The 25,410-nt window shown below is 48.0% G+C and overlaps 1 protein-coding gene across 1 annotated transcript in view; it reads left to right on the top strand.

Annotated features, from left to right (window-relative positions):
• The first annotated feature begins 1,852 nt into the window (after positions 1-1,852).
• LOC126568314 (G1/S-specific cyclin-D3) overlaps positions 1,853-25,410 on the top strand; it is a 29,700-nt gene continuing 6,142 nt past the window's right edge. Inside the window, exons 1-3 of the mRNA XM_050224773.1 lie at positions 1,853-2,173; positions 2,928-3,143; positions 15,602-15,758. Of these exons, the coding sequence (XP_050080730.1) occupies positions 1,853-2,173; positions 2,928-3,143; positions 15,602-15,758 (694 nt within the window). The remainder of the gene's footprint in view (positions 2,174-2,927; positions 3,144-15,601; positions 15,759-25,410) is intronic.

Here is a 25,410-nt window from a genome sequence, read left to right as displayed (position 1 = left end):
GCGAGCGGTCGCGCATACGGACACAAACACATACGGAGCGAGGAGCGGTGACGGAGCCACGTTTGTTGACGTCTCGCGGCTGGTCCGGTTGAAGAAAATTACAAGGAGTGTGGAACGGGTGGGAGGGCGTCTGTGTGTGCAGCAGTAGGCCGTGGGTTTTTAAACTTGACAGTTAAATCATGCGCTCCCTCTCGCTCGCGGTTCTAACACGCGGCTTTTACACCACCTCACATTTTTGCATACCGATACATAGTGTTTTTATTCTTCGTGCGGTGGTTGAGCAGTGAGCAGCCGAGTATATTGAGACTTGCGTGTGCGTACACAGCGAAACCGGCGCGCGGCTATCAAGTGTCGCGCGATTGGCCTCGACTTCCGTTTCGATAGTGTTCGTGTGTATTTTAGTGTGTAGTGCACAGTAAGCGTGCGCGTGTGAAGAAACGTCGGGTGGGAGGGGGCGTCGAGGACAAGAAATATTCGGCAAAAGAGGTGCAAGAAAAGTGAAGGAACATAGCGAACAGCAGCAACAACAAAATCCGCAAAGAAAAACAATCCCCACACACTGACATAAAGAGCGCAGCCCCGCGGTCAGGGCGGCGATACCCTTCGACTCTCCCCGTGGTTAATATTTATCGAGTGTGTCGACCTTTAGTGTGTATACTTGTGCGCTGCTGTGTGCGTTGGTCACGGCGCTCGGGACGTGCATAATATTACATTGTATTTTCATCGTCGCGCAAAACGTTTCGTGGTGTGTCGTGTCGTCGTGGGGTGGTGCGCGATACCGATAATGTGGTGTGCGCGACCGGCTCATAAATACATAACATCATCATCACCGCGACGGTGATCAGCCGGCTCATCCAACACACATATGACGCTTGTACATGACAGCGAAAAAGCGAAGGCGCCCCAATAGTTATCGAGACACGTATAACGGGACTTTTTTGGGGAATAGTATTATTGTGTGATGACATTCCTCATACATCATAAAATCATGCCCGTCGACGCACACTCGCGCACGCAACATCCATTAGAATTAGAACGACATGGTACAGATTGTAGTATTGGTGGGTCTGAAAAAGCTAAAATTTTTGTTTCTCTTCTCCTAGGACCTTTTGTTGGACTTTGGAACGTTCATCCGGTGTGGAGTGAGTGTGTCCTGTGTGTGTGTGTTTGTGTATTTGTGTGTACAAAGGATATTGTCTCGCTGGTTGTCCTGCCGAACCGTTATACCACAGGAAGCAGCTTCAAAAGGACTATTGTTGCCTCTACCCGTGTTGTGTGTGGCAGTAGTTTACACGGGCAGTTCGAACTGTGCATGCCCGGACATGGTCCTTCTGACGAAACAGTCATAGCAGCAGCAGACACGGAAAACGGTTTTTATTAGTTCGTGCGAAGTTGCAGTACAGATCAGACAAAACCAGACACGACAGCCATTGGCCGTGTAGAGTGTGTGTATCGCGCATCACGGGGTAGAAATTTTCGCACTGGTCCGCGAGCCGCGAAACTCTTCGTGTGCGTCCGTTCGTCACCGTCGTCGGTAGAAGAAGCCGGAAAAGAATCAAGAAAAGTAGCAACGGATGAGACAAACACAGACGGAACGGAACAGTACGAAAGACACCACCGGCACCGGCTGCTTAGAACAAAAGCAAGTCGCAATTTTTTCGGTGCGTTTTACTCGCTCACCGGCCGCGATAGGGTTGGCGGGAAGCATTACCCACTAGCAGAAGTGGAAAAAGAAGACAAATCCACCGGCAACGTTTTTTTTAGGTTAGACAAAACACATCCCTCTCCGAAGTGTGTGATATCTTCATCCTTCCCCCCACCCACAAAACGTACCAACGTACGCCGGCACAATATGGCACCGCAAGGAGCAACAACAACGACGTCGGTAGTAGCACCCGGCGCTGGTCTGATCGCGAACATCCCTACCGCTTCTTCCGGCACGAATCATCCGGCCGTGCCCGCTATCGATCAACTGTCCTGCGGGGAAATCATGTACGACGAGGTGGATAACAAGTTTGCCGAACCGGATCGCCACATGATCAGTGACGATCGCGTTATCCAGAATCTGATCGGGCTAGAACGGCTAACCATTCCAGCGTTTAACTACTTTATGTCGGTGCAGCTAAACATTAAGCCCAACATGCGAAAGATCGTCACCACGTGGATGCTGGAGGTAAGATACACTCGTGCACGGGCTGCCCAGAAGCCTACCCCTTTCCCTACCATCCATACATGATCATTCTTGTGGAACTTGTGCGACTTGAAGCTTCAGTACTACATCATATTTCAAGACAACTTTACTACACCACTACTTCCCCTTTTCATCCCTCATCCCTTCTCTCAATCTCTACCCCTAGTTATGCTTATTGGAGCATTAGAGGTACGCTAGAGTGTTGGTGAGGGTTAGACGAGCAAAACAAAGAGAAAAAGAACGTTAAAAAACCTAACAAACAGCTCAAGAAACCATCAAGTGCCGGTGGCTTTTTAAATAGCCACCTCATACACCCCTCTCCGCCCTGCTCCCAACCTTCCTACCTCCCGCTAGCCCTGGAGCGTGAATTGGGAGCATTGACTTTTGTTCCTCCAGCCGCGGAGGGCAACGGAGCAGTAGTAGGAACGAAAATCGCTCGCGCGAAAAACGCGAATTTTTGGCCAACTAGTTCTCGCACATATTCGCGCACCACCACGTATCCGACCAAAAAAAAAAAAATCTCTCTCACTCTCTCACTCAATGTTGATGGTTGATGATCATCATCATCATGATCATCGACAACAATCATCTTGCTCTTCTAATAACCTTGCTAATTTTTTGTTGCTCTCCTTTCTCTCTCTCTTTTTTGTCGTTCTCTTTTACTCAATTTTTTTTTTTTGGTTGCGGGATCTTCTTCAATTGCCCTGCGTTCGATCATCAACATCGCGATCATCAGGTTTGCGAAGAGCAAAAGTGCGAGGAGCAAACGTTTCCACTGTCCGTGAATTTCTTCGACCGCTTCCTGTGCGCCCTGCCGATCCATCGCCACCACCTGCAGCTGCTCGGATGTTGCGCCCTGCTGCTGGCGTCGAAAATTCGCCAATGTCAGCCATTAACGGTGGACGTGCTCAGTGCCTACACCGACCATGCGGTTTCGCCGGATCAGATAAGGGTAAGTGTGCGCTGTGCGCGAATTCGCGTCCCTCTCTCACGCTCAAAAAAATTGGTATGCCGCACAACTGCGTGTGTGTGTGTGTGTGTAGGGGGTTAGGCAGTGGGGTAGAATGCTCCCCCAGTAAGGGGTGCGATCTCGCGAAAAACTAACCCCTATAGGCTTCTTGCGCATGTAGTCGAAATGGAGGGGTAAGACCCTGTATGTCTCCTTGTCGGAAGATGACGTTCACTCGAGTACTCTCTCGCTCTCTGTCTCTCTCTCTCTCTTTGGAAGTTCTGCCCAAAACCGTGATTGTATGCGTAGCAACCCGAACAAATTTGTGGGGTTTGAAGACACGGGGACATCAGTCTATGTATATGCCAAGCTTCTACTTTTTCTTCTTCTTTCTGCTCCGTGAAACCTCTTTAGCTGGGTACCCACATGTCCTCCGCTCCATGGCTCTCTGTACATAGCAAGAACATACCATGCCACTTCACCAAAAAAAAAAACATCGCCACGCAATGGATAAGACACCCCTTATTGACTATTCATGCCTCTTAAGGTTGTGCTCTTTAAATCAAATTTCAGTCCGAACACCTTCCTTCCTTCTGGGTAAAGAGGGCAAAAGGGGGGTAAGATATCTTGCAAACGAGAAGAAGGGTCTGAAATAAGTCTGCGTGTGTGCGTATGTTGGAGGCAAGAACTCGCGAAAAAATTGCCAAAAAATCGCCAAAATAGAAATAACCGCATGTCGACGACAGACCGGCCTAATGTGTGTGTTGGTGGGGATTTAAAGAACAGTCGAATTCGATTTGGAAATAGCACCCACAGATGACGCGAGTGGTGGCAGCACGGGGATATATGTGGGGGTGTGTATTTGGCTATTTTTTCGTTGTTGCAAAAATGTTCCACCAGCAAGCAACTGGAAGCAACAAATTATCTCCACTGCTTCCTGCCTCGCGATCGCCAAAAATCGAAAATCGATCAAAAAACCACACACAACCGCGCGCACAGCACAACAGCAAGTTGAACTTCCCTTTTTTGAAATAAAGATTTGTGTGTTGCAAATCTTTTGACGGTGGTGAAGGGGGGGGGGGGGGAGAGGGAAGGTAGATGATGTTGATTGAGAGGGGGGGCGAGATCATGCGAAAATATATTGCGTGATAATTCAACCTTCTGGCATCCTTTTCTTGGGATGATGTGCTTTGCTGGGTAGAGGAGAACAGGGGTTGTTACAGACACCCCTACACACGCAAAAACAGAAACAATCCATTAAGGCGAAGAAAGATATCATGCTGATGGCGATGACGACGATCATATGCCCGAGAGAGCGAAGAAAATTTTGCGGGAGCGTTGAAGAAACATTATTCACTGACACCCAGTTTTATCCTCCCCTAAATTGGAAGAACTGTGTCTGTGCGCGAAATTCAAGCCTGGCATGATCGGAAATTGTCTTGAAGGAAGTCTTCCTCTTTTTGAGGGTTTTTTTTTCGGGTAGATTAAACTGTCGCCCATGTGTTTTTTCGTGTATCAGAATCATATAATGTTGTGTAATTGGGGAAGAAATTTGTGGTCAAACAATTACGGGTTTTCTTATAATTGGTTGCGTTAGATAGGTGTAGTGGCCCACCGGCATACGTTTAAAGAGACCACATGTGGTACGCACACCTGACTACACTCGGGGGGGGAATGGATGATCGCATAGAAGAAGAAAAGAAAAACGAGAAGTTGTAAGGAAGTGATCGTCTTCAACGATCGTTCAAGAAGAACCGGCGAACCCGGCGAACCGTGAACGATAAAAAAGCCTGTATCCGTAAGATGATGGATCGTGAGGGACACATGGTATCTGTGGCGTGCCACACAGGTTGTAGGTGTCAGGGTGCTACTCCTGTTGCTGCTGCTCGTCTTCGTACGAACTATGTGTTGCAGTTAAGAGAGTGCCCATTGCACGCAATTTTACGGAAGCACCACTATTGAAGAGGGGTTAGATTCAACTCCTTGCTCCAGCCCTATATCAACGGGTTGTTCCGGACAACCTCCACAGCACGGGTCTGTGGAAAGCGGGCCATCAGTAGAATATAATTAACGCCCAGCGCCAAATAGTGACCGGTGCTTGACCGGAATTAAATACCACCGCTATAGCATCTCACACACACACACACACACACAAACCTGTAACGCCGGGGTGAGGTTTCTCAATTCGCACACTAAAACACACATGGTGGGCATTTAAAAATTGCCTTCCGGACAAAACACCTACAAAGAAGCCACAGGCAAGAAGCGCCATTTAAAGCGCTCGTCGGCGAAGGGTAGTGAGAAGATCAGCTTAACTTAACGTTCATGCGGAAAACCACCACCTTTTTTATGGGGGGTTTGTGATAATGATGGGGATGATGATGGTTAAAGAGAAGCGCACGCAGTAGTAGGTGTAATATATTGGCGGGTTTTTGAAGTCTTCCTAACATAAATAATAATAACAGAGGCCCTCTTCTATACACAGACTGATACACAGGCAAATCGATCCTCAATTTCGAGGGCTAGGTAAAGCGCGCCGAACGAAAGGGGAAAGGAAAACATTCTCTTATTGACGCAAGCGCGCATAAAATTCTGCAAACCCAGCCACTCCACAAGCTCTATAGACTGTGCGCATCAAATTCGCACTACTAGCAACATGGCGAACCTCGATCCATCCACTCCATATTGGTCCTGCTTGTGGGAAGATCGTCTGTGTTTTACCTCGAGATTTTAGGGGAAACAACAAGCAAAGACAAAAAAACAGCAACAGTCAGAGTCAGTGGCAGTACTACTAATCTGTGCGCCATCAGCTTTTTGGCGAAAAAGACGGAAAAATGGATCATCACTTTTTGTGTCAGAAACCGCAGAACGGCGCGTTTCCCACGCTGTTCCCACGGGAAGAACCTGACGCGAGATGAGCGAGAGACTTCATGCATGTATACGTATTCATGCGACAAAGATGTGTTTCGCACAACATGCAAACATTAGGTTGTGCCGGGCGGACAAAAGAACTCGCAAAATCGCCGACTTTGGAGAACGCAAATAAACTCGGCTGGATGTATATGACGCATCCTCCCGCAAGTAGAGAACCTACAGACACATCTACATCGCCACTCCACAAATGGGCTTAATTAAACAAATCCTGACACACGCACTCACCATTCCCCCTTTCAGCTCAAGTTCTCTTCACCATATCCGGAACTTCGGCCGGAAACGGGCAAGGATCACGCATCGGTGACATTCGGTTTGCTGCAGTACAATGCGAAAACCGCACCGCACAGCACAACGAACGCACCGCGGGGACAATATCCGCTAACACCACTCCCCGGATGTGTGTTGTCTCTGGTGCGCGACGCTAATCCATCACGCCAGACGGACGTGTTTCTTCTATTTTTTTTCCTCTTCTTCTGGTCCGGGGATGGTTTCGCTTCTTTTTTTTTTTGCGCTCGGTTGTGCCCAATTTGCGCTCACGGCGGCATATCTCATCCGTCGTGTCGTGTCCCGATTTAGTCCCAAAAATAAGTGAATATTTTTGGTTGCAAACGAATGCTCGGCGGTGGCGGCATCGGCGGAGAAAGGTTATTGGGAATGGTGAATGAACGACACACAAAACAAGGGGTCGGACACACACACACACATACACACCGCCTCCCACACTCGGTCGCGCCACCATCAACCAAAACCAAAAGGATCCCTGTGTGCTGCCGCCACCGTAATACGATATCAATCAAACCCAATTAAGCGCAAAATTTTCTTCACTGTTGGACACACCGTCATCATCACCCACAAAAGCCTTCTCGAAGCATTGGCTAGCGCGCGGGGGAGGACACACGTCCAACCCGTATGGACACTGTCAAAGCGCCCCCGGGAAGGTGCCACAATCGCGAAACGCAAGAAGCCGGTGGTCGGTTGCTTGTTTGGTGGATTGCAATTCTTCGTTCTTTCCGTTTCGTTGTTGCAATCAGAAATCATTGGAGATGATGATGGTGGTGGACACAAACACACACGCTGCTCGGTGGTAGAAAAACCCCGACAAAGCTTTGTGGAAGGCAATGTTGTCACGAGCGGAGGCAATATCCATCTTCATCGTTTAGAAAACGCAAGAGATTCTCGTCCCGCAGGAAAGATCATTTTTCGGGACGGGGACGGACATGCCCCATTCTGCCGGAGCTGGGCTGGGAAGAAGAGTGATGGTGGCAGAAGCGCCAACTTTTTTTACTGGCGTGTTTACTGAAGCGAACCTCCTATATGGATTCGGATGAAGTCTCGGATGAAGGCTAGCTGGGGACTACTACCGCTGGCCGGAGATATATGTTTGTGAAAAAATGATTTACATTTATTATGTGGCGTGTAAGTTGGTTAGCCTTCTTACCGTTCGTTTCTTCTGTGTTCTGTTTGGGGCTGTTCGTTCTGATCTCCTTTCTCGCACTCTCTGATCCGTCATCATCATCCACTGGAGACGATATGTTGTTTGGTGGTGCCACTGCGAAAAAGACCGGCCGGGGTCGGCCGGCTGGTATAGGCCATAACGAGGCGCTATATGTACTGCAGCGACCCCAACAACATCTCGTGTTATCGTATTACGTTGTGTATGCTTGTCCTGCGTGTGTGCGTTTGTTTGTTTGCGCGCCTATGAGCCCTCCTCTTCTTCCCCTTCACGGGGGCCAGATCGGATCGTTTTTTCTCAATGAAATATTCCAACAACCCCCCCCCCCCACCATCCCCCTGAAAATCCCCCGACGATGATGGTTGAAGAAAAGCAAGAGAAGGAAGCGTAAAATCTGGCGCGCTTCAACAGGCAGTTGAGCGTGCGCGCGCGCGCGGGATATTTTGCGCTTGGCTTTTCTTGTCCTATTCTTGGATAGGAGGATGGGGTATGAGGGGAGTTTGCTCGATTGGGGGTGGAAAAGGAAGGAAGAAGAAGCTTCATTGATCTTTTTCATATCCCTTTCCTAAAGAGCCCTCGTTCAGGACTAGTTGGCCGTCTAATTGGAGAGAGTAATCGGAGAAGTTGAGATTCTGTGCTTGTTGTCCAGTTTTGTCTATTTCGGTAAACACATCAGCATTTTTTGAAGAGAGCATTCGATCGTAAACGGAAGGCTTGGTAAAGAAGGGAACAAAGGTTGGGGCAAGCATGGAACCAGGCAGCTTAGGAAACCTGATTCGGAACGATCTACTCTCGAGAGTGTGCTCTGGGGCGCAACTCCACAAAAAGTTGATGGTTGGACTAATCTTTATCTAGAATCGCTACAACCACCGAGGGTGGTTCGTCTATTATCCGCGCGAAACAGGATAAGACACACTACGCTTCTCGGGTTGTTAGAAATCAAACTATGTTCTTTATTTGCAGAGATCAGCCATGTTTTGACGATTTTGCCGAGTGTGATGTCGACGATTTTGAAGCATCGGTATCCGCGTGTTTCCTGTGGCCTTCGAAGGAGGTCTTTTCGGCATGTAAGATGATAAAAAGGAAGTCAGAAAAAATCTATGCTCGATTCTACGTTCCTGATGATCGTCCAGATGAGGTGGAAAGTATGTGTTTGTGTTGATGGTTGCAGATCGCGTTGTGGCATTCACATATATCCAGAGGCGCACTTGGTGTGGATGCCTGTGTTTTTGGTAGTGTACGTGAGCAAGATCCCCGGCATGTACCGGTGGATTCGCGCGCATTTCTTCTGTGCTGCGTCGCCGTTGTGGTTTGCTTCGGTTAGGACCACCGGCGCATAATTTGTGCACTTTTGTTTCTGCCTTCTGCCTCACCATCACCCCACACACGACGCCCAACTTCTCTGTCTCACATTTATGCTTCATGTTTCGAGACAACTTTTTCCTTCGCCCGAATCTCTTCCAATTTCTCGGTGCCTCACCCACCCGCCGTCCATCGGGAAGCGTTTGGTATGTGTTGTGCATTTGCGCGCTTTCTCAGATGGTTTTGGTGTATATTCTTCCTCGAGGACACATCACCGGCGCGTAACCACCGACGACGAAGACTTTGCTTGACGATCGCTGTATGTTAGTGGCAAGGAGATGGAGGAATCTCGATCATAAAACTCGATCCTCTGGTGGTGATGTGGTGAGAAAGCCGTGGGGACCGGCTGGGTCGGGCTGGCAAGTGTTGTGTGGCGCAGTCTTTTCTCACTGTCGAATTCCAATGGTGCGCTCGCTACACTCCATAGAAGGAAGAGCAGCAGCAGCAGCAACAAGAGGGGGTACACACAGTGTACGGTACTTGATGCCCCGGTGCTCTTCTCAGGTTCGTGTGCAGTTCCGAGAGGAGTATTTAAAACCTCGGCCAAAAGCGCGCAAAAATACGCACCACAGTCCCTTGCTCCACGAGCCTGCCACCGCCCAGACAACACGCACGCACTCTCCGGGAGGAACGTCCCGAAATTGTCGGGACAACACAGAAAGGGAGAGCGGCCAATAAGAATGCCAATTGTGTGCCTCTACCGCCCGGCGGCCCCCGGGGCGACCCTTTTTGGTGGCACGTTAGAGAAGCAAAGAGAATGAGATAACTGTCTCCGTCGACTACCCGTTTCCCTTGCCAGTGGTTCGCCCGTCTGTCTGTCAGCCGCAGAGAGCGAGGACATATGCGAAAGTGCGCGCGTACTCAACACACACCAAAAAGGGAAGAAGCCTACTTTGCGCGGGCATGTCTCGCTTGTGGTTGCGAGATATGGCGCATAATGGCGCGGTGGTTAAGGGGGCACATATACGCATGAAGGCAGGGGATGGATGTATCAGCGATTCCGAGCCACGAGAAATTCCTTTCGTCTGTTTCCCAGAAATACAGAACACATGAGTCGGCGGGAGGAGCATAAAAAATGCGCACACCACAGTGACAACCCACCACCATGAAGAAATCCAGAATGAATATTGGTCCACGCAGGATTTGAAGGTGTAGAACTGTGGCGCGGTGATCCTGAAAGCAGCCGGGTGGTAGTAGGTGATTGCGCCGGTAAGACATAGGCTATTGGCGCATCCCGAAAGGCTCTCCAACAAGAGCCAGAAGTGGCAGGCCTTTTCGATTCAACCTTGTCCTAACCCGCTGATCCCGCTGGTTGCTGGTTTCACTTCGCGATCCCTGCCTGCAGAAGATCCTGAAAAATGAGTTTACAACATTTTCACACGTTATTCAATCGCGGTGTGTGCTGTGTGGTGTGCGTTTCCTTCCAGCGGTTGTTGTTGTTTTACTTGTAGTGTTATGTTTTTTTTTTTGTTGCTACAGCCATTCTTCTCTCTGTCTGTCTCTACCTCACCATCTCGTTTTGTGGATCTATTCTTCTTTTATTAGTATTTTTATTTGACCGCTTTTGTCCTTCACCCACCTATATAACCTCCTGCAGTCAGTGGCGCACCCGCCTTGGGGTGAGGATGAAGATGGTTGTGCTCTGCTCGCTTCGTCTTCCGTTCCTTCTGCACCAAGAACACTGCCAAAGTTATGCTCGGCTCGTTTAGCCTGAGTTTTGGCCTTTAAAAAGCAAACCCCCAGATACGTGTTTTCTTGATGTTGATGCCTTTTTTTTCGGCTTTTCGCATACTTTAACGGGCTTCTTCGGGTTAGGGCAGGGCAGGAAGGGAGAGTGCGCACTCTGTTCTTCTGGTGGCTTAATGTCGTCGGATGGCGGCGTGCCTTTTAGCGCACGATTGTCTCGCTTCATCGTTTTGGCACTTGTGAGGTACTGCTGCTGCTGCTGCCTGCTACACATCAATTTTGGTGTGGAGGCTCCCATATCCTTTCTCTCCTTTTCTCTCTGCGTTCTTTTTCGATGTTGGAAATCTTGTGGCCCAGGCTCTGGGCCAGGCAGTTCTTCTTTCTCACCGCGGCTTAAGCTGGTTCCCTTTTCTTGGTCTCTCGCATCTCTCGTTATCGTTCCTTTCCTTGATCATCGTCGTGATCGTCGCCGTCTTCGGTATGCCGAAGAAGGGGCGAACCTCTACCGCTTCTCAAACGTGTGGTGAAGGCGACGAGCAGATCTCGCTTTCCAGTTAGAAGTTCTGCTGCTCTTTAAATGGGCCGTGTCTTTGCCTTTATTGCTGACTAGCCCTTGGTCATGTGTGAATGCGTGCACGTGTGTGTGTGTGTGTGCACATTTTTGTGCGGATGGGATTTTATTCCCTTGCTGTTCTCACTTCTTTTCGAGGATCTGGTTCCTCTGCTCCTGGGAACAGATTCTTCATGGTTAAAAATCGGGACGAAAGTGCAAACAAAAACCAGGAAGATGAAGTTGCGCGCACACCCAAGAAGAAAGCCTCCGAGGAATGTTGAATGAAGAGAAAGACCAAGGCGCACAGGCACCGAAGATGATATCCACAGGTCTCCTCTGGTGGCAAACCTGCTAGGAGGAGTTTTGTGCAAAAAAAAAAAAGAAAAAAGGATGAGAAGGACGCACGATCGAAGAATGTTTGAAGGCTTATAGTTTATATGGGAGTCTCCGTTGTGCCGATGTATCCATTGAATAAAACACACACCGCGCAGAAGGAGCCGCCCAGTGTACTCTGGCTGGGCATTTATTTTTAAGGGTTCATTTCTTTTTCGCCCACGGTTTTTGTTGTGTGCCCACCCTAAACACCCCTTTTCTGGCCAGGATACAGCGCCGGAGAAGGAAACCCGTACGGATATAGAGTTTTTTTTAACGATTTCCACGAAGTCTACTGAGGTTATTTTATATATATAAAGGAAGCGGCGATGGCTCCTTATTGGAGATCTTCGCCTCGAGATCACCTTCCTTCGCAGGCGCAGGTTTTCTTCGCAGACACACACACGGGGTACGTGCGGGCGATCGATCTTTCGTTAGCCGAAAGAGCCCGTTCTTCTCTCTAACAAGCTTTACCAGTTGCTTCTCGAGCCAGAAGGACAACTCGCTCACACATACTCTCCACCCCACTTCACGCTATCAAAAGCATGCGCGAAACCACCCCGAATCGGTCGTGTCTCCGCGGTCCTTCCCTCCTTCTTCCCGCCGAGAATGGAATGCTGTTCTCACTTTTTTGGCGGTTTTTTTTTTGTCGTTTTGTTCATTCTGCGTTCTGTGTGAACGGGCCCAGAGAACGATCGGGTCGGTCCCTGTCCGTTAGGTTAGGAAGGTTGTGCGTTGTGCGAGATTTTATCGAAACCCCCAGCGCGTTATGTTGCGAGGTAAGCTTTTTTTTTATTGGGATCTCTTGTGTTTAGTCCATGGAGTCCTGGCATGTTGGTTTCGGCATTTTTGGGAGTGTTTTGGTACTCTTTCTGTGTTTCAACCTCCCGTAGCTGAAAGAAAAAGCAAAGAAAAAGCGAGTTGCAGGGAGTAAAGGTTGGGTTGAACAAGCGGTTTTGGGGTGGACCAAAAAGGAATCGTTTTCCCTTTGCCGCTCGGCGAGTGTGTGCACACACACACATAGACACCGATGTATGCACCTTCTTCCTTTTGGGAGTATTAATATTCGCGCTGGTCAAATGATCAAAGGGACACGGAGTTGGTTGGCCGCAACAGCAGCAGCTCCTTCTTGGGCCGTGTGGCGGGATTTTGTTGCTGCCGGTTATTGGTGATTGGCTGTTTTTTTTCTTTTTTTTCATTGGTAAGTTGGTGGTGTGTGTGCCCTGTTATCTTCCAGATCATCAATCAAATCGAAGGCACAAGCAAACGAACGAACGATTTTGTTTAGTGTCTTTCTTCCCTTGGCTGTTTCTCCAGTGCACGAACCGATCGGCTCTTGTCGCTCACACCGGGGGCAGTCCTTTTTGCAGTTGATCGTAACCTTATGCCCTTATGCCTTTCTAGTTAGTTGGTCGACCGGCGGCGCCCAAATAACTAAAGCAGCATGCTCTGCAGGCAACATGGTGGCGCGGAATCGATTTTTAACCGTATCGAAAAAGCAACCACCAACACCTCACCACATCACCTTCGCAGCGGCTGTGTGTGACTTCCTTTTGAAAGAGATTTAAAAAAAAAAGGTGCTACCTTGTATTATTTTTTTAGTTTTGTTCACATCGATCACACAAGGACCATTTTTTATCCATCACTCAACTAGGTTCGGCTTAGAATGGTTATAAGATTGGAGTGGATCTGTTGGACAAAAACGCACGTTCGGCATTCCCTTTTTAGCGCCTTCCCTGAAGGATACGAAAATAATAATAATGATGATACGAATGCGAAGCAATAGCGGCACCACGATCTTGAGAATCACGCACGAACGGACGCCGCCTATTTGAAGCCTAACTGAAGCGCGCGATCGGTCTGTTGTGCGCTTTTTTTTGTGTGTGTGTTGTGTGTCCAGCATCCCTCCGAGGGGGCTAAAATATAACGCAAAAGCCCCTAACATCGAATCGGGTTCCGCCTGCGCGCTAAGGGTTGCTTTATTTTTAAAGTGTATACTTGCTCGTCCGTTCTTGTTCGCACGATCATACTTAGGGTTTCGTCTGATCTCTCGATGATGATTTGGTTAAATTTGGTTCTCGGTTGCGTAAAAGGATCTCTTCTCCGGAGGCGCTCCTTCGTTTTGAACGTGCCCTCGTGCGCTCCACGGGGAGAGACACACAGGTATATAAATCGACGGGCCATCCTTTATTATTGGGCCACCGTGCCTGCCTCTTGGTTCCTCGCGTAATCGCCAGGAAACGGGCGGGCGCGCGCGCGACGCACAAACGTCGTTGATTTTAAGCGGGAGATTTGATTGCGGAATGATTTTTTTTTTTTAGCAAAGCAACAAACCCAAGTCCAAGCCCATGGCAGTGAAGGAAAGACACACAGAGCGAGTTCGGGTGGACGATTATGAGATTTTCTTTTTATGATTCTGATCATTATTTTTACGTGCGCGGGACTGTTGTGTGTTTGTTGTGTCTTACTCCTCTCTCTCTCTCTCTGGTGTGCCGTTTGGAGGTGATCCGTGGGAGAGAACGCACGCTACCTTCGGAAAGCTTCTTCACGATCCTTGCTGTGGCGATGAGGAATCAAAGCAGGAGGAAGAGAGATGTGGAACCGCCATAAATGCGCAATGAGGCGTACAAACGGTTCCAGCATTCCATTCATCAACAATCAACATCATACGAAGGAAGGGCGAAAGAATCCGTCCCAAAGAAAAACAAAACCGTTGCTGTGTGGTATGTCCTCCACCGGAAGAAGCGCAGCCGTATGTTGTTGTCACCCTGATGAAGAGATTGACCGACACCGTTGTGTTGATGCAAACCGTGCGATTACCCAACCGATGTTGCGGGGACTTAATGTCCTTCGGTCGGGAGTAGTAGCCGGGATGATTGAGTTGGCATATTTGCGTGTTTTGCGAGGGAACGGAAACAGCGTCGGAGGATGGAATTTGATCGTCGACCACACCGAGGGCAGATAGATTGAGCAATGGGAACGATGGAAACCCAGGATCAGGACACACGGGGTTCAGTGTCTCCGTGCCGGGTCATGCAGATATTCATCAATCAAAATCTCACTCACTGCGTGTGTGTGTGTGTGTTCCCCCAAATGCACATTATTCTTGCCCTGCTCGTCGATTCCCGAGATGCAGCAGTGTCTTCACCGCAAGCTGCGATTTATTATACGGCCCATATAATCCTGCTGCGGTCAACCAAGCGGTCTCTAGGAGACAACCAGGAACCCATCATCTCTTCTTTCGGCGTTGGGTTGTTAAAACATTTGCATAACCCCTCGCATAAAGACAACAGCACAGAAGTACAATCGAAGGGAGATGTTTTGTTTTGCAGCGAGACCAAAGAAAAACAAGCCATAAGGAGGTAGTTGCGTTGCAATGCAATCACCAGACTTACAGCTCTTGTCCCAAGTCCGTCCGATATAAAATTGTACATCTCCGGACACGAGAGAGAGAGGACCCCCTGAAGGAAGGCGCCCTAGCCCATGTAGACCTTCGTACACAATTTAACGGTTTTTCCATTATTTGTTGTTGTTCTTTCGAAGACGTTAATATGTACCAGTTAGTGTCCGTAGGGCCGATTAATTGCTACAACCGACACGGACAGTCCCGCAGGGTGTGTGGCTTATAAAAGCTTGAGGAAGCATTAAAATTCAACATATCCTGAAAATAATTGGGGAATATCCTTCAAAATATGCAAGCAAGCGCCAGGGCCAGCCGTCGACATGTGCCGACCGTTTCACGATCAACTGTGCACGAAATTTATGCAAAGTGTGTCCAGCCGACTTCAATGCTCGATTGGAGCACGTGCTGCTGCTTCTGGGGAGAAGATCTTAGGGTCCTTTTTTGGGGAGTTATAGACACGTGCTTGTTACTTACGAAAGCCACGTTCCAGAATAAATTTTAAGCAACTCTCCAGTTAAGTTGTGGTTGATCCTGCCCATATGTCTTCGCCCGTGTGCGCCTGAGGCGCGGCCACCGTTAAGCTTATCTTTTATGACTTAAAACACAGTTGGCTGTTTATCGTTAACGCTTTACCTGTAACGATCCATTTTTTTTTTCCTTAATTGTAACACATTTTCCCTTCTCTTCTACCTTTCCAGAGCTGGGAGCTGCTGTTGATCAGCAAGCTCGAATGGAACATCAACGCGGTGACAGCGTACGACTACGTCGACCACATTCTGGAACGCTGCAAGTGGGGTTCGGACGATTCCCGGCTGCGCGAACATGCGCACACACTGATACACGTCTGCAACACCGGTAAGTTAGCGCTGCTTCCAGATCCTAAGTTAGCACCTAAATGTCCTTTTCGATGAGCCGATAAACGGTCGATACCTTTTAGCATTTGTGCGCAATTAAGCAATTTCGGCACAAAACCGTATTGTGTGTCCGCTCGTTAATTGTCAAGAATTCCCTTTTGCAACACGCGGCTGCATGTGCTGTGTGCTGTGTGTTCCCGGTTGCCTCGCCGTCCATCGCCGTCGTTCCTCTTATTAATGATCGCACACATAAGCTCGCCCTTCCGCTTTTTGGTTAACTAATGGCGAGGAATGTGTGTGTGTTTCTCTTCTCCCGAGAGGTTGTCCCGAGCTCAGGCCGAGGCATTAGACTGAATTGACTTTTTCTTTATTGATTTGTCAAACGCATCACGACGCTTAAGAATGCGCATCCACAAGGGGTGGCATTGCGAGACATAAGGAGGTCTCTAATTCGAGGTCATTTTCATAAAATTCCTTTACTACACGTTTATTGCTCTGCGCTCTTGTGCCGTTTGTAAAAGCACCCCAAAACGAAGACGCGGCTTGGTCGATTGTGGCGATGAAATTTTTAGCGACTTTAAAGCCTCTCCATCTTCCAGACAGGAAGAACGAGAAAGAGGAGTCATTAGGGGAAGGAGGAACTTCTTTTGAGGTGATTGGATTTTTGGTTTTATTGCATTTTGAGCGCGCAAACAACACAACCCCCGGCGTATCGCGCTGTCCCGCCGCTCTCTTCCATTTCCCTTCCCCACGAAGGTGAACCCTCCAGGTCTCCAGGGCGAGGACAATTATTCTTCGATTTCAATGCCAATCGGTGGCATTGCCTTCCTTTCCTGCTGCTCACATCTCAAGAAGCCGCACCAGGAACAGCACGAGAGAAAGAGATGTGGTAGGGCGAATATATATTCTTCTGATCGAATCTCGCCTCACGACGACGACGACGACGGTGAAGACGCCGCCGGAATCTCTCTCCCTGTTGTGTGTTTTATATGTATGTTTTTTTTTTTTTTCGGTCGTCGGTTTCGGGTTTGTGCTGTGTTCCCTTTTTATTCCACCCGGTGCCCGAAAATGAATGTACCATTCATTTTCGGGGATATTTAAATTCAAGGTTATCCGCGAGACGAGCGTGTGCGCGTTCGCGTTCGCCGCGGTCGGTGCCGCCGCCGGCTCACGTAGAGGGTTTGAAAGAAACCACTTCTCTACCAACCAGGGTCGCGAAGATATAACGACTACTCCACACAATATCGCCCTGGCCCGGCTGGTTGTAAGGAGAAAAGGGCCATACAACATACACACTAGACACTCCACACTTCAGTTTCTTCTCTACGGCTCCGTGTGCCAAGAAAGTAAAGCGGAAACGAACCAGATTCCTGTGTGCTTGTGTTTTACCAGCGTTCGGGAAGAAAAGGTCGTGTCCCTTCACGGTTACAGGCAGCAGCAGCATGTGGCTCCTCAGCTCTTTGAGGCCACAAATGAAGAAACTTGGAACCGTGGAAGGATGGTAATGTAACGTTCTCGCGAATCGAGGAGGAAAAAAACAGAGGTTGATGACAACAAAGTGAAATAAAACCCAACAAACCGGAATTGCTGTACGGAATTGCATACAGGAGTTTGGAGAAGCTCCCGATGGTGAACTCGCTTGAAGGGAAGACCTCGGGAGGCTTGTCAGAGTTAAATGGCTTGTTTGTGCAAAAAGAGTTTGCTTGGAGAGGGTTACAGGACCTGCGCGGAGTTGTTGCAGAATATCCGCACAGCTCCTTGGAAATTCTTTTGTTTGGAAGTCGCTACACAAGACGATATAACAGAGGGTCCTAAGCGTCTCCAGAAGGACCCATTATTCAAACGCAAAACGGGTATTACAAGTTACTCTTTTCCCAGTTGTAGCAACTTCCTCCGTCAGGATACAACCCAAAAAAATGTATAAGAGCGCCATCTGCTGTCGCTACCATTGTTCGCTCCCTCGTTCGTCCTTTTGCTGCCCATTAGCTTCCCTTTTTGCTTTTAGGACATCCTTGCTTGCCTTCATTCCGATACATTTGCTCGTCGCGTAGGTTTCCTTTCGCGCGAAGCACGGTAAACGGTTAAGAAAGGTGTTGTTTTGTAGGAAAACGGTGAGTTTCAATTTAATTTGAACCTCCTAACGAATGTTTCCTCCTTATTCGCCGATATCAAACAGCTGCCTTGTGCCGTTTTAATGTTTCGATACACACACACACACACATGCACCCAAGGATGACGAACGCCCGGGCCCAATGCTTTATTCCCGGGGCTGGTTGTGTGTCGGAATCTCTCTCCAGTTCCCCATAACACCTTCACCCGTATTGGTGGAATGTAGTACTCTAAGTCTCGCAGGTTGAACTCTGGACAGCAACAGGAACCTGCCTGTTGCTGTTAGTTCCGTGCACGCATTTCCTATCGGACTTGATCACAGGATAATTGTGTGTGAGTGCATTTCTGACCTTTTAACCGGGTACCCTGATGGTGTTTCTGTAAATGCGCAGGTGTGCTGTGTGTGCTCTAGCAGCCGGACGTGTCCTTAATTGACTGGGTCGCTCGTTCGCTTGTTTGCTCGCGCACCTCGTATCGCGACACCTCGATCTGCTCCGTAATGGTGCGCCCGCTCGCGCAGGCTGAAAAGAGAAATTTATGTTAATTTCCGGTTCACCTTCTAATGACATGCGGCAGGTAGGGTCCTGCCTGCTTGCCCATCAAAAGTGTCAACGACCAATTGAACCGTCGAACCCTGGTGGTTGGAAAATCAAGCAGCGCAGATCCCTACAGGTTGACTGTACTAATGTGATAAAAAAGTGAAGCGGAAGTGTATTGCTTGAAACAACCTGTAAGGGCCACCTTCTTCCTTGCAATGGTTTCTTTTTTTTCCAAAATTTTAACTCATGAAGCTTTTGTTTTAACCGTGTCTTGCTTTTGAAAGTCAGATGGAACAGTTCACCCCACCTAGAGAGCGAGGGTCCACATGCCACCACCATAAACGGGAGACGCTTGCACCGAGGGTCATTTTCCACGTTAGGAAGTGCCAGTTTTTCCCTGTTTTTTAAATGCCCGCACCAACTTTTTGTTTGGTCCGTGTTGTATACACCACCGGCCGGCCTCTTGGCCGGCCAATTAATAATCGACGGCTTCTCCGATCGCGGCCTGTATACTTTCGTATGGGAACGCTGAGCTCTGTGCGGTCCCGGTTTTCTTTCCCGGACCAAACCAAGGAGATTCAACATTTTATGATAAACCTGACCTGACCGCGACGACGGCTGCTTGCTTAACGGAAAAGGATATTGCATGGTCTACAGACACACAAACGCACACCTGCGTGTGGACCATTTTTAGCTTGGTGACGCTCTTCCGGGGTCGTTCAACAGTCGTCAGCAACAATGTCACTCAGAATGCGATCATAACTCCTAGAGGGGGTGGGTTTCCGCTCCAACGCAGTCAATGTTCAACCCAATCGTCTCCATCTTCTCCCTTCGGGTGTAGTCCATTGGATAGGGTAGATCTTATCGATTCGATGAAATTACGAACGTCAAAAACGGTTGGTGAGGAGATATCTTATTCCCCTTCGTGTTTACACTTGGCAAGACGTTATCAGTCGTCAAGGATTGCTAAGCACCCCCGGGTTTGTCTTATCCACATGTGCCTTCTCGAGCATTGTGCGATAATTCTTTCAAGGTGCGGGAAAAAGGTGAACTGACAAGATTCTCCGGGCTTTGCGGCTCCGTGATTCTACCTCGGCAGGGGACAAACCCCAAGAACGATCAACATCCATCAACCCCCAAAACGACGACGTGTTTAGTATGCATTCCGCGCAAATATGTATGCAACTGGGCGAGTTGCTTGCCTCTTACCAGCAGCTGTGTGTCGTTCCTTTCGCTAAATTCCTCGTCCTCTTGCTTTAGTTTTTGTGCACAAAACCGGGCGATGATGATGCGAGAATGTGAGGCTCTGCCTCTGCCTCGATATGTGAACTCCTTCTCCTTTCCTCGTCTACTGCTGCACACACAAATATCTCCCAGGAAAGGATCTCGTCTTACGCCTCGTGGTCCAACCGGTTATTTGTCCGTTTGACTAAATTTAGCCACTTTTTGCAATTCATGCAATTGCTGCGCTCACCGGATGATAATGATACGCTCAGCGTGTGCTTCTAGAAGAAGCCGTCCGGCAGGCGATCGCAGTGATATCATTCTGCCGATTAAACGGTGGAAGGTATCTCCATATCTTCGCAATATCTGGTTAAAATACGGTAAGGATCAGTCTAGCCACATCGGACCCTTATTTCTGAAGTAATGAATGGGATGGCCTCGAGTTACCCCAGGGGCCGTTAAGCAACAGCAACATTGTAGTCGTCCGTACCGTCTTGCAACCGTCTTCTGTAAAGGTTCCTCGAGGTTTGTGATGACTTCTTGGTTGGTGATGACTCCCCTGTGTTTGCCCCCCCCCTCCCCCTGCCTCCCAAAACCCTCCTGCATGTAGATATCAGTTCCGGATCTTTTTGTACACAGATAGGCAGGTTTTTGGTTGTTTAATTTCTCACCGAGAGGTCGAGATTTTCGGCCCATTCGCTCGCTTATGATGCGTTGCGAGGGGTTCTGCGGTCCCAGAGCTGTATGTTTGCGGAAGGAAAAACTCGTTCCTCCTTCCGTTCCTTCCTCATCCTGCGAAAAAAAAGGGACCGTGAAGGAACCACTTTCTTCTCGGAAACAAACGGGACCTCCTTTACAACGCCGCAACAACGTCGTGTTTTCGTCGTCTGATCTGGCAACGGTTAAAAATCGGGGAACACACACACACACACCGGTCTGGGAAAAACTGTCCTGTTGCCACTGCAGTGTATCGATCGACTGCTAGTTGTAACTGGGAGAAATTTATCACCCTTTTTCTTTGCCGCTCAAAAACACCCCTTTTTTGGGTTGGTGGGACACCGCATGATCAATAAATTAATTACTACCTGCAATCTCTGACGACGCCGAACGCGGAGAACTATCTTTTTCGGTTGCTGTAACGGCAAGTCTTGTTTTGGGTAATAAAATTCCTTACCACTTACCCTTTTTTTTTTCTTACAAACGACCGAGATCCTCATTGATAGTACATTCCTTTAGTGAAGAACCATAACGTTATCCTGTGTCGTCGCCGTGGCCTGTAAGGGAATGTTTGAAGGATGCGACCAAGAATAGCATATCGGTAGGTTTTGCTTCAATTAATAAATCCTGGCCAACAGCGACGGCAGGAGCCGTAAGGGACGAGATAAATCAAAGTTCCGATTGTTCGGCTTTCCTTACACGGCACAAAATGGTTGTTACATGAAGTGGTGTAATGGAATCGATGAAAAAAATTCCCATTAGAAAGGAGAAAATTAATTAAAGGACGACAAACGTCATACATTAAGGGGAAAGAAAATCGCCACTCAATCATTTCTCACCCAAGGGAAAATTCCGGCGTTTTTTTTTTATACTTCCTTCCATTTTGTCACACGCTGTGATCGCAAAAAAAATATTCTCCAACCATGCCATGAGTTTCTGAAGGATTTGTCACATTTTGTATATTTTTTTTTGCAACAATTTTTTTTCTGCACCACGAGAATTGGAGAATTCTTTCTCCGTTCAAAAAAGTAGGCAATTCGTCTCCTATTTCCAAATAGAAAGAAATCTTTCTCCCTGCTTTCCACCGGCAACTTTCAAGGGGTCTTGCCGATCGTGCACATCTCCCCCTCTGTAGCAGCTGTCTAGCCAGGCGAGAACTAAAATGGCAGAATGATAATGATAATCCAAATCAAAATCAATTGCTCCCGAATTTCGGTTGCGCGTCGTTGACTCCGGTGGCAGGATTTTGTGGCCGTTATTTTGAATCTTTCCCTCAAGAAGAAGGGATCACGCAAGGATCAGGCAGCAGGATCAAAAGAAATGAGCTACATAAAAAAGAAAATTTTCTCGTTTCGTTTTTTCGTCTTTAAAAAAAAAAAGGAAAAGTGATCCTTCCTTTAAAGGAAGCAAAAACTATTATAGGATGAAGTTTAAATCACTCTTAAGGAGTTTTTCAATATCAAAAAGATTACCAGGTGAGATGAAAGCCTTTTTTTCTTCTCTACTCCTTAAGTTACGTGACATTGATGCGTTTGTTTTTTTGTTTGCATCACAAATTAAGCGAAAAAAAGTGTTTATAAAACCTGGCCAATTTCTTTTACCTGGCCTGGCCAAAAGTGTTTTACCTGGCCAATTTCTTTCTCTCTCTTTCCTCGCCTAAGCGATAGACTAGAAAACGGTAACGTTCGCGAGGGGTCTCACTTAGTTCTGGCAATCTTACAGCCTTACCCAACATGACGGGCAAGAACACGCTTTAGGGGGAAAGAACGACGAAGTGTGTGATCCTTCTTAATTATTTCCGATTTAAAATCACGTCTCGACGGCGCGCGAGGTCTTGCTGCCCTTCTTTCGTGCACCCTCCTTCTGCGGTCTGTTCCCATTTGGACATGTTTTTTTTTAAATTCGCTTTCCATTGGGCCAAGGATCGAATGACCGATTCCTCAACGTCTGTGCATTGTTGCACAATGGAGCTAATTTTGTGCAGCTTGCATTACAACACGCACATTTGTATGGGAAGCTTGTTGTGTGTCGCACACCTTTCGTCTGGCTCGCGAAAACACACAAAAAAGTCAAGAAGGTCATTTTCACCTGCATTTCACATGCCCTCCTTTTCTCCCCTCCCGCACTGGTGCTGGATGCTCCTCTGGTAGTGGCACATTGGCCAGCAATTACAATTACACAGTATCCCTTTAAATGAATTCCTTTTACCTCATCGCCTCTCCCCAGCTCATCCCCATGGCTGGTGTATGTGTACCCAATCGATTCCTAGTTAAATGCATCAATTGGCAATCGGGAATGAAGAAATATGCTGTAAGGAAAAAGGTCCGCCTGTCGCTGGTCCGCCTTGAAATAACATAAAACACTGAAAGAGGAGCACGTGCCTCTCAAGCAGGCATTGAAAACAACGATTCCACCACGATCTGACGAACGATTGAAGGAGCACGGTGGGTTCGTCGTGTCTCCTCCACCTGAAGTCTCTCCAGCAGCGGTGGACATCACGTCCTCCACGTGCAGGCAGGTTCCGGTGTGCAGGCCCCAAACTGCAGACACTGTTCGTTCCACTGTTGTAGGTTTTCAATTTCGGTTGATGTATGCACATAAATAATTTAAAAAAGCATAACTGCGCGCGCCCGCCCGTTTGCTTTGCTTTGAGGGCCACCAACACAAACGCACACTATTGCCACGCGGGAGCCCTTTAAAAAACAGCCTATTCGGGTGTCCGTTCGACACGAAAAAGGCGCATAGGAAAATTCCCTTTTCTGGCAGCCAGCGCTGATCCCAGCAGCAATGCTGTTGACCGTCATAGGTTTCCTTTCTCGCGTGTTTTTCTTCGCTGTGTTATCCCATTCGATTCCTGTTTCATCATTCAACTTAAAACTAGCCCTTTAAACCTAGTTTGCTGACGCTCGATACAGTGAGACTCTAGTATGTTCGACGTTAAATGATCTTCGATTAGGTTTAATGGATTTTTTTTCTTGAAAATTCTTCCATACTTCTACAACTGTGTGTTTCCTGCCGTTTGTGCCCAATATTGCATCTTCTTGCAGATCTTGTTTCTCTGGGAAACATATGGACGCACAACGATCTTCTTTGGACCGTAGGTTGATGGTATGTGGGCACTTGTTTGGACATCATCCATTTTTTTGCCCAGTTTGCTTTCTTTTTACATTCGGTCATTGCGTTCCGAAACACCCTCCCTCAAAAGTGGTGCCAGAGATCTGGATATCGGGAGGGAAAGCGAGATGGAGTCTTGAAGTTCATCCTGTTATGTGTCGGGATTGTTTTTGGAGTTCCTGGAAGGAAAAGGATGAGTTTTGCTTGCCCTCTCGATCTGTTTTTACACACACACACACACACAGGACAAGAACTCGATTTCAATCTCGGTTGTTGCATGTTACAAGAGGAACGAGAAGAAATAACGCAACAATTTTCCCATGGTTTTTGAACGTCGGGACTTTTTCTTCAATTTCTAGAAGCGCTTTGGCAATTTGATTCCTAACTAGCGCACCCCTCGAAGATCGCTGCTCGATGTGTCATTTGTGTTCGCTTGCTAACTATGCTAATAAGGCGGCGTGTGGCGTGAATGGGTTGCCGATTTTGCCGAAAATCGTAGAGGACCTAGAGCCACCGAAGACCTAATCAATAAATTCTAGCACTAGCCTGCACTGGTAGGTCAAGTTCAACAGTTGAAAGCTGTCTGTGTCATGAGGGTTCGAAAACTGTCTTGCCCCTACTCAAGGGCGATCATGCGTGCGTGCTAGGCTCAGTTTTACGATAGGCAAATTTTATTCCGCATAACCCTTCCTTCAAAGTTCGCATCGATCATCCCTTAAATCTACATTTGCCCGTTCCCCCTTTCCCTTCACTTCGAAACGTATCGAATTGGCCCGGGGGCCAATATTTACAAATATTATAATTTTGACGCTGCTAATCGAACCTTCTAGCTGCTGATGGTAGATTTATTACGATCACCCATTTGCTCACGTTGCTTTGGGTGAACCCTTTTTTTGCTTGCTGTTTCTTGATCCTCTAGTTTACTACCTGCACGTTGGGTTTTTTTTTTGCGGATGGATCAATCGAGTCCGGAGACCCCGCGAATAACCTTCTTCTTCAGTAAAGGGGTAGTAAAACTAGCTCGAGACAAGACCTCCCTCTAACGCTCTCGGCTCATTACGCGCTTCAGAGCGACGTTTCGGGTCTGTCGGACATTTTGGTGAGCAATGATCGAGATCACACGCACGATAGACGCGTTAACCTTCAAAGAAGACGGGCACCAGACGCTCTTGCACGCGTGTTTGGTAGAAGACCTCCCCGGGCTGCTAAATTTGTTGAGTGTCCAGTGTGCCGTGTGTTGTAGCAACCTTGGGTTTGAACCGGTAATTCGTTTGCCTCTCTCGCTAGGTGTGCGAAAAAAAGGGGTTAAAATAGATTTATGGCAGAACGATTGTCCATCTCGCTCCGGCCCGCTTTTCCTGCAGCGTGATTATGTTTTAGGACCTCTTTAGACAAAACCGTCCTCCAGACGGTTGCAAAACCATAAAGCCGATACGCCGTATAAAAACCTTCCTTTGAAGTGTATGTTCCTTTCGGAATGAAAACGGATGGTTGGGTCGCGCGTCTCACTTGCCGTGGATGCAAATTATATACGCGCAAAACCTCTTCTTTTATTTTTTTCGCAAACCCCAAACCCGGTATGTGGTGGTAACGCAGACTCCCGGCTTTCGTTAGGAGGAAGAAACCATTCGGGGTTGTGTGCAGACTTGCCTCTTCGTTCCTTTTGAAGTGCGCAAGCCAGAAAGGAACGAATTGTGGAATCCTTTTTTCCACTTCGACGCATTGGCATCGTGTTTGGGAATTGCTGCGCTGCCAGGCACCCCACCCGCCAAACCAAGGAGAAGCAACAGTAGAAAGAGCGAGAGAGAGAGAGAGGAGAGAGAGAACATCGAGAGAAAAAAGGATCCACCAAAGGAAGGAAAGGAAAAACTTGAAATTTCTGCAACCAAACCAAACCCAGCCAGCCCAGCCCAGCTTTTCTTCGGAGGAAACCGTTGCTTATTGTTGCTT

This window comes from Anopheles maculipalpis, chromosome 2RL, assembly GCF_943734695.1.
Source record: "Anopheles maculipalpis chromosome 2RL, idAnoMacuDA_375_x, whole genome shotgun sequence".
Classification (NCBI taxonomy): Eukaryota; Metazoa; Arthropoda; class Insecta; order Diptera; family Culicidae; genus Anopheles; species Anopheles maculipalpis.
Note: the sequence above shows the minus strand (reverse complement) of the source record. Positions and strands in the feature narration are given on the sequence as shown.